Below are 12,014 nucleotides of genomic sequence, written 5' to 3'. Positions count from 1 at the left end.
ATCGTAACCGGCTAAATCTAGCCGGAAAACGGCTAAAATGGCAACACTGACTATGTGGTGCACTCGTCAATACTTTTAGTTAAGGATATTCGATAATTTCGTTATCCGGTTATTCGGATTTTTAAATCAGATATTCGAACATCCGTATTCCTGAGATTACAAAAAATCCGTATAGAACTTCTAGCCCTAATATATAATAATCCAGAAACGCAGCCAAAGTACGCTGACAAATATATGTTAATACGTACTTATTAACTTGCTCCATTCTAACTACAACGGAGGGTGATAATTACATATATGCACGTATGTACATATCGTTAGTATAGTACGGGCGTAAATCACATCGGCGCTGAAATACAAAAAGCCTTAACTAAGTAAAAATCCAAAATTCACATTTTGATTGATTATGATGCGTTTCATCGAATTATAAGTCCCCACGTCGTTTTATGCAAAAAAAAAATTGAGTTGAGGCTTTTTTTGCATTTCAGCGACGATACGCCCTTTCCATACTATGTTAGCAATACAGTCTGCCGGCCTAAGAATTTGTGCAAACGATACGTAAATAAAATACAAATTTCATATAGTTTCCGCCATCTTTTTATTAAATTCATTTATTACAGACACATATGTATGTACGTATGTATGTATGTATGTATGTCTCATTTGTATTGAGACTTGAACACTACACTACATCATTTTATCATTATTTCTAGATTAAATTTATGTATGTATGTATAAACTAACATACATATGCATTAATTAATTTGTATTTCGTTTCCTTCATGTACTGTTAATTCACTTCAATGTACTTTTATTATTTGTAATATTGTTGATTTTGTACTAATTTAAAAATACGAATATACATTTGTATGTATAAGAATTGGTATATATTTGAAGAAAAAAAAACACGAAATTAAGATTTCATCGATTTTAAGAATACAAATGTATACACTTTTACATATAGAACTATGTATGTATATAAAAAGATGCTTATATGTCTGAGGAAAAAAAAAAAACAATATTCATAGACCACCCCAATGCAAAAAGTTCAGTCGCAATGATTTGTTTATTATATTAAGCGTTTAAAATCGAGAAGCAGCAGCAGTTTCGCAGTTACCGTAGAGGACGTTTTCCATAACACTGCTGTGTATGGAATGGGCACCATCCCAAGTACATACACCACAGTTCTGTAAATGAATTGGGTCTAGAAATATATAATGTCCTCGTTTAATTTAACAAACTTACATCACATATATAAAAATGTTCCTTCGAGCGTAATATGTGGGATTTAATGCGATTCACCTTTATACTCCTGCCACGATAGGTCGTTTTTGATTTCAAAACATGATTGTTAACAGTTACTGTAATGAGATGTGTCAAAGTTAACGAAAGTTATGTAAATAACAGATGAGTTTATTACACGTACATAATTGAAAATTTTTTTCGTATGGACTCATATTTTCACCACTTTCATCCTTCATTTCATCCAATGCCTGACCATAGCGTATTATTTGCATTTCATGCTTCAGTGCTAATATAAATTCATTGCTATTGCAGTTCAAACATCGTGTAAAGAGATTACTCTCATATATTTTTATGTCCAACAGCCGAAGTATATTCAATACTTGTTCTACGCTGGAATCAGTAGGGATTTGTAGACAATGCTCTTGTGGCAATTCACTAACAAACAAATTATAACGCGAGTCCCGTGTAAGTACATAACGATTTTCCCTTTTAGCGATATCAATATAGTGATCCAAGTCGTCCTTGATTACTTCCACGCAATCGATTCCTAACTTACGTAACTCCTTTGACAGGCCGTATAGCATGCTGTCACAAATGAATTTCGTTCGAATACCGCTAAAATATTAAAAAAAAAAAACTTAAAATTATTATCATTGAATTTATTGGAATAAATATAGAAATATACTTTAGAATACCAACAAGTATGCTTACCCATTGTTTTCAGTTTTTGCATTAACTGCTTTAACTCTCTGCGCATTCATTTTAACTACACCGGAACTGGGGTCGTCGAACTGCTCGTTGATAACGCGCTTCATTCGAAACAAATAACCTGTTTTGCCCGTTGTAACCTCATCAACTACTTGATCAACATCTAAACCCATGCGTGTTAAAATTTCTGAAAGCACTTGATAAACTTGTAACAAACAGTGCGCATCCAGGGCTACAAAAGAAAAAATATACATGTAAGATGAAAATTGCATTGAAATTATTATGAGTTTTTCTACTCACCAGCGTATACGATTTGGTCATGACGGAGCGGCCTATTGGCCCAATTTGAACATTGATTTGATTTATCCAACTTTTTACCCAAGCAGATCTCGGCCAACACGCATAAACTTTCTCCCGAATTGAAGCCACTCTCAAATGGAAATTTGACAATCTGTAAGTACTTCAAACGTCGCCATAACTCACGCAAATCCAAATAACAAGTTTTCGAATTAAGGTTTAATTGCAACGGCAATGATTTGTGCAACATACGCAAATCTTGATGCAGGGAAAATCCTATTTTCAAAATCTCCAAATTATTGAACACTCTACGTCCGAGTTCCTGCCATAAATCATCACTAAGGTTAGGCGATAAGCAATCTAATAGGTAGACGCGATCCATAATAGCCATCTGCAGCAGTGATATGACATTTTCATTACAAACCGTTGGCTTCCACTCGGAATCGAAGGCGATAAGCAGTTGGCCTTCCAAGTAATCTAACATGTCAAGAAACTTCACACGATCATCTATTATCAAAACGCATTCAATGGGGAGATTTAGTGTCAAGTAGCGATTTGCTGTTAAGGAATTTGAACGTTTTGATTTGTTCATTGCCCCCGCACTATTAGCGGAATTAGATGATTCATTGCTAGTGTTGTGCATATCCTCAATCGATCGGTTCTTTTGCATGTACTGGCGTATATCATTGGGACACTCATCCTTCTGTAGGTTGAAGTACTTTACCCAGAAGATTGCTTCCTCATAGTCACCGTAAGTTGCTACATTTGAAATCAAATCTAATTGTAATGGTTTCGTACTGGCAGCATCGCGAGCTAATTCACGCCAAGCCTCGCAACTCATTCCACCATCTTGGTATTTGTGCCACAGGTAATGCATATACGAACAAGACTTTGTAAAATTCAGATTGGGGGTATATTGAGAATCAATTTTATATTTCTTCGCCAAACGCGTGACTAACTTAGACATGGGACGATAACTTAAGACATTATGTTTGATATCTTTGTACTCATATTTTCTGTAAAGCAAAATAAAGTAATAAAAAATTTTTTTAATTCTTAGGACAGAGGCAAAAAAATTTGTCTGAACCTAACTTACGTTAATATTTCATCACAGTGTTCCATAACAGTCTTTTGTTTATCCAATAAGGAATCAAGAAATTGCACGGTTGGCAATGTCAAATCTTTAGCTGCAGTAAGATACTCTTCCGCCAATGACACCTTGTCTTGTAAAATCAAAGGGAATATTATATCGAAAATGTCAAAAAGATTCGTAATTTGCAAGTGCATTGTCCAATAAGCCGCCTGTAAAATGGCTGATAAGATTTCTTGAAATATAATATACTTATATTTATATATTTACATCTTTGAAGTGCCCATGTGTAATTAGTTCCTTTATTTTAGGCACCAACAGTTCACGTATCCTGTTCAATTCATAGGTGGTCATCACAGCCTTATATAACGGTACAATTCCGCAAGTCTTCACAAAATTGAAAGCAACCATGCGCGTGTTGTCTGTGCTTTTATTCGATATATCTGGATATTGTTTGTGGAGGTCGGAAATGGTTTCTAGTACTATATATGTACAAAGAATCATTAGTTCTATAAAGATGTATCAATTATTCAAAGTCCAAGTCTTACTGTATAGTGCCAAGTTCTTGTTTTTTAAATTATTACACCCTGGACAATTAGCGAATAATTTTAAGGCCAGGAGGAGAGGATCTGCATCTTTCATGAGCATCACAATGAGATTGTGCTGAGCAGACGGTGTGCGTTTGTCTATATTGAGAACATACATACATATGTATATGTATGTACATACATGCATATATAAGGATAAAACATTTATTAGGTAAGAAACTGTGAAAACTCTGGAGGAAAACTTCTCACATGAATTCCAGTGCTCCTTGTAACCATCGAACCAGTTGCCAACGTCAGGGCTGAGACTGCGGTCAAAGTTTTCCCTGTTTAGACCCGCACCGATTGTGATGTCTGGTACGACGGTGATTTTTTGCATCCCATCTGAGAGGCTAAACCAATCCTCATCGTCCTCATAACCGGCTGGAATACCACGATAACTCATCGTGAGAACTTATTTTGCAATGCAATTCCGTTTTACTTTTATATTTTTGTTTTATATTTTGATGACAATACAAGTAATTCCAAAATCACTATTGTGATGAATTTGACAGCGCTGCCATGTTTCGGAATTTTTCTTGATAATGCACATACGCATGGTCTCCTTACATCCGGGTAATAAATAACAATAAGGTATTGAAGTGAAATTGGTTTTTAATTGATTAAAATAAGTACGAAAGCCAAAAATATATATACTTTCTTTCACATTCAATTTATTAGTATTATTATTTTCGATCACATGAATAAATGCTAAGAAAAAAATCGCATAACATATAAAGTGGCATACCATAAATTGAAGCGTGTTGCTGCAAGTGCGTCAAACACATTTATCGATTATGTACTCGACTGACCGGTCCATATCTAACAATAATTTTATAATTGTTTGTCAAAAAGCGTAAATTTTCAGGTCTAGGATTTAGTTAAAAATAACGTGGGTTTACTGGGATCGCATCAGTATTTTAGGCTTAATCCGTTTTATTCGGTGTAGCCACTGCAGAATTTATTTGTAACTATGGAAAGCACACAAAACGGTAAGGACGATGTTCTAAAAAGTCGTCTAAACCAAGAGTGAGGTTAGGTTGTATTTAACAAAAGTTTACATATTTCGATGAAATTTCCAGATATAGAAGTTAGTGAAAAAGGTTCTGATGCAAACGCAGTTGCCGAGGTTTCACCCGACACTTCAGCAGCACTCCCCGAAAAGCCACAACTTATAGAAGATGATACCACTGTTGCTACTCAGGAAAATGAAGGCGAAGAAACCAACGTTAAAGCAATCGATGAGGTAAATGAAGGCGAAGAAGCCAACGTTAAAGCAATCGATGAGGAAAACCATTTAAGCAATGAGGAGGGTAGTAAAAGCCCCACCAATGTTAATGTTGAAAAGACTGCTGATGACTCTAGGAAATCGCCATCAAAGTCACGCTCACAAAGCCCACAAGCACCAGCATCACCGGCCAAAGTTGATATCACAGGCGAAAACGTGGAAAAAGAAATTGTTAATGGAGATGTTAGCGCTAGACCAAAAAGTCGTAGTCGTAGTACCAGTCCAAGTGAAAAAGTTGCACTTGGTGATGTAAGTAAAGAAAGCAATAGGAGTAGTCGTAGTCGCAGTCGTAGTTTGAGCCCTGCATCTAGAGATGGCAATGCAAAAGATGAAATAAAGAAATCTGCAGATAAACGTAGAAATAGCGCATCGGGAGAACATTCTAGATCACGCAGTGGCTCAGTTCGTTCAGGTCGCTCTCGAAGCGGCTCACGACATTCTCGCAATGGTTCTGCACGCTCAAGAAGTGGATCAAAAAGATCTCTCAGTGGATCGCATCGTTCCCGCAGTGGTTCTGTTCTTTCAAAAAGTGGATCCAAGCGATCACGTAGTAGATCTGCACGATCGAAGAGTGGTTCGAAAAGGTCCCGTAGTGGTTCACGTCGTTCCCGTAGCGGTTCTATACGATCCGGAAGTGGATCAAGACGTTCACGAAGTGGCTCCCGCCGCTCTCGTAGCGGATCCGTTCGTTCACGAAGTGGATCTGTGCGTTCACGAAGTGGATCCAGGCGTTCGCGAAGTGGGTCAAGGCGTTCGCGAAGTGGATCAAGGCGTTCGCGAAGTGGCTCCCATCGCTCTCGTAGTGGATCAGTGCGATCGCGAAGTGGATCCAGGCGTTCGAGAAGTGGCTCTAGACGTTCACGCAGCGGATCTAGACGTTCCCGCAGTGGATCTAGACGCTCATGGAGTGGTTCAAGGCGATCCCGGAGTGGTTCAAGTCGTTCACGTAGTGGTTCTAGACGTTCCAGGAGTGGCTCAAGACGTTCTCATAGCGGTTCGGCTCGCTCTCGCAGTAGATCAAGACGTTCACGAAGTGGATCCGGCAGGTCTCGTAGCGGCTCGCGGCGGTCTCATAGTGGCTCTCGGCGTTCTCGCAGCCGTTCACCAAGGTCTCGAAGTCGTTCTGGTGGCCGTAGTAGCCGAAGCCACAGTCGCAGCATCTCAAAGTCCAGATCTAGATCTCGATCAGGATCGGTTGCACGCTCTAGGTCAAAATCTGGTAGTCGCTCAAGGTCAGGCTCAGGGTCGCCTACATTAAAAAAAGGAAGAAAGAGAAATATCTTAAGTGATTCCGAAGGTTTGTACATACATACATATTTCGTTTTTGAAACTGAACATTTCCAAAATTTAAAAACTATATACAATTCAGATGAAGGGCCTTCGTCTACCACTAAGAGAGCAAAAATCACTGACACCGACAATGAGGACGAAGAAGAAAAGGACGAAGTTGCAAAGGGGGACAAGGATTCTGAGCAGAAAAAAGGGGAGGACAGTTCAGATGATGAAAATATTCCGATTGACGATAGTCGAGAGTACGTACATACATATATAATGAGTAAATTTATGTTCACATTTACTTTTATTACAAAAAATGCTTGTAAATTTTCAGACATGATAATTTTATATCAGACTTTGATGCCATGTTACTACGAAAGAAGGAAGAAAAGCGTGTGCGTCGTCGCAAACGTGATATCAGCTTGATAAACGACAATGACGACTTGATTGATCAGTTGATCGTAGGTATGAAAAACGCAGCCGATGAAGACCGACACCTGAACATGGAGGGTAGACCAGCGGTCAAAAAGATCTCAATGCTGAAAGTGGTCATGTCACAGCTTATTAAGAAGGATTTGCAATTAGCGTTTTTGGAGCATAATATATTGAATGTGCTTACTGATTGGTTGGCACCACTACCAAACAGAAGCTTACCTTGTATGCAAATACGCGACAACATTTTGAGACTACTGGCCGACGTGAGTCCTAGATTGTTGCTCATGCATTTGAATGTATACTTATTTAAGTGCAATTATTTTAGTTTCCCACTATTGACAAAACTTACTTGAAACAATCGGGAATAGGAAAGGCTGTCATGTATTTATATAAGCATCCACAGGAAACAAAATCAAATCGAGATCGTGCAGGCCGTTTAATATCCGAATGGGCTCGACCGATTTTCAATTTGAGCTGCGATTTCAAAGCAATGTCGAAGGAAGAACGACAAGAAAGAGATTTAGCACAGATGCCGCGTCGCCAAAAATCACCTGAACCCCAGCCAACTGCATCCACCAGCAAGAAGAGGGGCTTGAATTCGGCTTTTGCGAACTCGGACGAAACACCATTAAGACCTGGAGACAAAGGATGGGTGGCGCGTGCACGAGTGCCTCTGCCATCCAATAAAGATTATGTCGTACGCCCGAAATCAACTGTTGAGGGGGAAATATCGTCGGTATGTTATCGCTTTAGAGTAAACCAAAGTGTATATAAAATAAAATCGACTTTAAACTTTAATTGCAGTCGACAAAACGTAAGCCTAATCGCTTCGAAAAGCACATGAAAAAGTTTTTGGACGCAAAACGTTTGAAATCAACGCGGCGCGCTGTGGAAATTTCTATAGAAGGACGAAAAATGGCACTTTAATTTAAGTTGGGTGGACTTCTCCTGGTGGATCTTATTGAAATGATAGAAAATCTGCTACAAACCAAACAATGAATTGTGTGTCCCTTGTAAATTCAATTATACTTGTTCTTATCTGTATATCCCTAATGCTAACTACACTGAAAATTAAAAAGGAAGGCAGTAGCATGTGCTACCGAAGCGAGTCGAAATCATAACCCGCCATGGACAGTCACATTTTCTACAAATATGTGAAAGTTGTATACTCTTACAATAACAAAAAGCGGCATATATGTTTGTATACATGATATCCGTGTCCATGATTCAATAATAAAAGGTTTGGTCAGAAATCAGCTTCTCGTGTGTGCAACCCTCTGTAAGAAAGTCTAAACACTAATGTCACTAGTGGGCCAACCTTAATTATTTAATCATGATCCGTGTCGACGCTGAATATGTATAAAAAAAAACATTTTGGAGCTGCCCATGATTATAATGTATGAGCATCGTGGTTGAAGAAAAAAAATAAATCAATTTAAAGTACATAAATAGTTTTGTGTTTCCTTTAAAAATAAATTACGTTTTTTTTTTATTTTTTTATTTTAGCATAAGTTGGATTATCACTTTGAAGCAGCATGCATAAATGTGTACTGTACCAAAGCCCACGGCCCTTGTTATTGATACAGCGAAAATAAAATTAAGCCGCTAAATCATCACTGTTATACATAACTAAACAGTTTGCGATAATTCCAAACATTAAGAGCACAAGTTTCGTTATACATTAAAAAATTAGATATTCGTATTTCCTTCATTAAAATAAATAGTAATAATTTAATTGGCGACGATCGGGCCGGCGTCGATAAACACACGCGCGTTCAAGGTATGAGAAGTTGGTGCATTGGTCACTGTGTTTACATAAGTGTATTCCATTGTGAAACCAACTTTAACAAGTTCGCCAACTTTCAATGATTCATCAGTAGTGAAGTTCAGACGAATTGACGCTTTGTTTGATTTACGCCAAATTATAAATCTGCAAATAAAACCAAAATACACATATATGTCTAGATTTATATTCATATTTCAGCAGTTTACTCTGGCTCCTCTCGAGGTGTTTCCACATCTTCATCGAATTCTGTGGAGTCGTCACGCTGATTAAGCACAAATGTCATCTCACTAGTGTCTAATTTGGCGTTGGTCTTCTCCTTCACTAAGCGTGGATCTTCTATCAGCGAAGTTTGTCTCGAAAGTGTAGTGCTTGTCAGTGATGGCGAACTCGTTATTGATTTCAGCGATTCTGCAGCAGCACTGGTTGCCGTGGTTTCCTTTATTTTGCATGCGAGCTTAAACTCTTCTATCATATCTAGCTCCTGAGTATGATTCGGTAGTTCTTTAATTTTAATCGACATATCATGCATTGTTGGGTTAGTAAGTTTAAGAGTTATTGAGCTGGATTTTCCGGCATACAACAGCTGGTCAGTTCGGACGAGTAAAACGTCAGGGACGTGGTAATTAGCGAAAAGTTGTATACGATATTTAACGGATGTAGGGTGGTATTCTGGTTTAATGACATTATGTTCACACTGGCGGCATCGCAATGAACGTTTAATCCAAAGAATTCTACGTTGTGGATATAGCTTGTCGATTGTGAAAGGCTGATCGGACGGTTGGCCATGACGTTGCTTAATATTACTCACTACGAGAATCAATTGGCGGTTAAAAAATGTTTACATGTGCGTATTCTTCAGAAATGTAACTTTTGGTTTACCGTTTCTGAGATTTAATGGTTGCGTAAAGACCTCATCAGGTAGCTCCTCAAGTTCTTCAGTGGCAACTGATGGTGAGATATTTACCGGCTTTGCCTTTTGAGTATTTTTATCTGGCCAGCCAATTTGGCGGCGTATCATCGAAACAGTCAGACCCGTGCGATCCTGAGGCGAGCAAGTATAATTTATTATGATTAACAAATTTTCAAATTTATAACAAGCACCCTTTTTCGGAAATGCATCAATAAAAAGTATCAGTTATCGCAATTCTTAAAGTATATTTGATGGAAATGTCAGATATGAGCAACCACGGGTCAATGACGATTTGGAACATTTTCATTCATGCATTTCGCAATAGGGGCATTTCAACTTTGCTTCTGCTTGTTTACATACGGTCAGACTTGGAAATTTATGTGCCTTGGGTGTTTTACGTCTTAAGTATTCCTGCTTTTCTTGCTTGTCTTGCAAGACGACAGCTTGGTAGTATTCCAACAGCGCATTGAAGCGTGTCTGGTAAGAACAATCATTTTCCGGCCAAGCTCCAGTCGCTTACGGTAGAACAGTATGTAATTATGTATGAGCAACGTTCGGGAGTATTAGGGGCATTACTTACCAACAGATTGATCAGGAATGCCCACATCACGGGACGTCCACCGACAACCCAGGCATGAGAGATAATACATTTTCTTCGTTACAACCTTTCCTCCATCTCCTTCACTCTCTTTAGGAGCTTCATCAGATTTCCTGTACCAAATTTAATATAAGTTTTTAACTACAAACAAAAAAATGATTCTTACTTGGGAACCACAACCATGGTGGCTCTTGCGGACAAAGTATGTTGACAACATGGACAATTAAAGCAATTGGTGCAACAATTCTTTTTATGCTTTGCTTCCGACGAGGGTATGTTCTCCAAGCAATTGGAGCAAAAATGCGAATCAACCTGATGCATTATAGGATACGAAATCGAATGAAATTTAGATGTCAACGTAAAAGGGCAACATATTACTCACTTCGTGGCAGACGCAAAAACCACACCTTAGCTTCAAACAGTGTCGACAGAAAAAGAGTTTAGTTATTGGATTCACAAGACCACAGGTGCAAGCGTAGGTCACCACACTCTTTTGCATAAAATTTGCCATTTTACTGCAAAACGTTTATAATTTCCACTAAACTACTGGAGCAAATCTATCCCAAATGGCAATTTAGGTATGTTGGAAAAACATCGATGCATACAATATATCGATGTTTTGCTTTCGACAATTCTAGTACATTAAACAACCATTTGAGATTTTCAATTATGTATGCAAAATAGAAAAGTTTGACCAAAAAATTTAAAAATCTTTAAAAGTTCCTTTAGAAACATTTGTATTTAGCTAGTAATTAGCCTGAAACTAATGCCTGAAAAATTAAATGCAAATCGGTGCTCCGATTTTCATCGAATTCAAGATAAACATCGATATATTTTTTCCACAGACATTTTATGACAAATAAGTGGCGTTGACTGCACCGATTAACTGTAGGGCTGCCAAGGCGTTAATTCTGCCACTACGAAAATGTACTCCCATACCATGATTCAATAACACTAGGTTACACGCTGTTTCCACAATTCGTAATTCGCTCTCTAAGTAATTCACCATGAACCAAAAAGACAAGATCACGCGGGCAGGAGACTAGCCCGTTAGAATCGCATTTAGGAAAAAAGTTGAACGATTTTGACATTAGCCGTTTGTTTACCTTTCTTCGTTGTTTACAATTTAATGGTGGCTTTTTACTGTAATTTTCTTCATTTTCGCTTGTGACGACGTGTGTACACATAAGATAAAGAATAATTTAACACAACGGCATGATTTATAGAAGAATTTGCATAATAAAAATGATTTTTCATGCGTTCAAAAATTTCGCGGTTTTCTCCGTTCTCTTCGTTGTTTACTTCTTACAACAAAGATGGCGTCGAGATTTCGGCAGCTAGAAAATAACTTTTTTCGTTCTTTCCTTCCCGCGTGATCTTGTGTCTTTCGTTCATGGTAATTCACTAATATTACATTTACATTGAGCCCAAATGCGTCATTTGGGCGAGAAACCTCAAATGCGAGGCCAAATCACGCATTTCTCCATACAAATTCACATTTCCAGAATGACGCATTTCGACGCATTTACACAAAATCACGAAACAAATGCGTTCCAATTGCCGTACTATTTTATTGAACGCACTCAGAAACAAAAGTTCCACAAAAGCTTTGGTTTGTCTTTGACATTTGGAATTTTTCAAACACAAAACAAACACAACGAAATAAATAAATCTTTGAAATTTGTGTGTAAAAATTGTTAATTTATACAAGAGCTTTACACATTTTTAGTTTAATCAAAGAATAATTGCCTTTTTGTGTCCAAAAAGCGTTAACAATATAATAAATGTAGTGTTTGTT

General features: G+C 37.8%; 3 protein-coding genes across 3 annotated transcripts; 1 reads left to right on the top strand and 2 right to left on the bottom strand.

Moving 5' to 3' along the window:
• Positions 1 to 947: 947 nt before the first annotated feature.
• Nbr (exonuclease mut-7 homolog) lies at positions 948 to 4,506 on the bottom strand. The gene is made up of 9 exons (XM_017615541.1): positions 4,138 to 4,506; positions 3,889 to 4,026; positions 3,611 to 3,822; positions 3,347 to 3,552; positions 2,254 to 3,266; positions 1,957 to 2,185; positions 1,427 to 1,860; positions 1,246 to 1,361; positions 948 to 1,187 (listed from the first exon to the last, which is right to left on the bottom strand). The coding sequence occupies exons 1-9, from the start codon at positions 4,328 to 4,330 to the stop codon at positions 1,083 to 1,085; spliced, it is 2,646 nt and encodes an 881-aa protein (XP_017471030.1). The 5' UTR covers positions 4,331 to 4,506; the 3' UTR covers positions 948 to 1,082.
• A 226-nt stretch (positions 4,507 to 4,732) lies between these two features.
• On the top strand, positions 4,733 to 8,367 carry LOC108362510 (IWS1-like protein). Its single transcript, XM_017615538.1, has 6 exons — positions 4,733 to 4,916; positions 5,007 to 6,509; positions 6,582 to 6,744; positions 6,822 to 7,185; positions 7,248 to 7,658; positions 7,727 to 8,367. The coding sequence occupies exons 1-6, from the start codon at positions 4,898 to 4,900 to the stop codon at positions 7,847 to 7,849; spliced, it is 2,583 nt and encodes an 860-aa protein (XP_017471027.1). The 5' UTR covers positions 4,733 to 4,897; the 3' UTR covers positions 7,850 to 8,367.
• A 65-nt stretch (positions 8,368 to 8,432) lies between these two features.
• On the bottom strand, positions 8,433 to 10,994 carry DCTN4-p62 (dynactin subunit 4). Its single transcript, XM_017615540.1, has 7 exons — positions 10,599 to 10,994; positions 10,383 to 10,528; positions 10,199 to 10,329; positions 9,979 to 10,133; positions 9,588 to 9,750; positions 8,915 to 9,515; positions 8,433 to 8,852 (listed from the first exon to the last, which is right to left on the bottom strand). Exons 1-7 carry the CDS (start codon positions 10,725 to 10,727, stop codon positions 8,654 to 8,656), a joined length of 1,524 nt encoding a protein of 507 aa, XP_017471029.1. The 5' UTR covers positions 10,728 to 10,994; the 3' UTR covers positions 8,433 to 8,653.
• Positions 10,995 to 12,014: the final 1,020 nt, after the last annotated feature.

The sequence above is a fragment of the Rhagoletis zephyria genome, unplaced genomic scaffold (genome assembly GCF_001687245.7).
Source record: "Rhagoletis zephyria isolate East Lansing unplaced genomic scaffold, Rhagoletis_zephyria_1.1 Rzeph_scaffold_01029, whole genome shotgun sequence".
NCBI classification, from domain to species: domain Eukaryota; kingdom Metazoa; phylum Arthropoda; class Insecta; order Diptera; family Tephritidae; genus Rhagoletis; species Rhagoletis zephyria.
The sequence above is the reverse complement of the archived record's forward strand: the minus strand, read 5'-3'. Positions and strand labels throughout refer to the sequence as shown.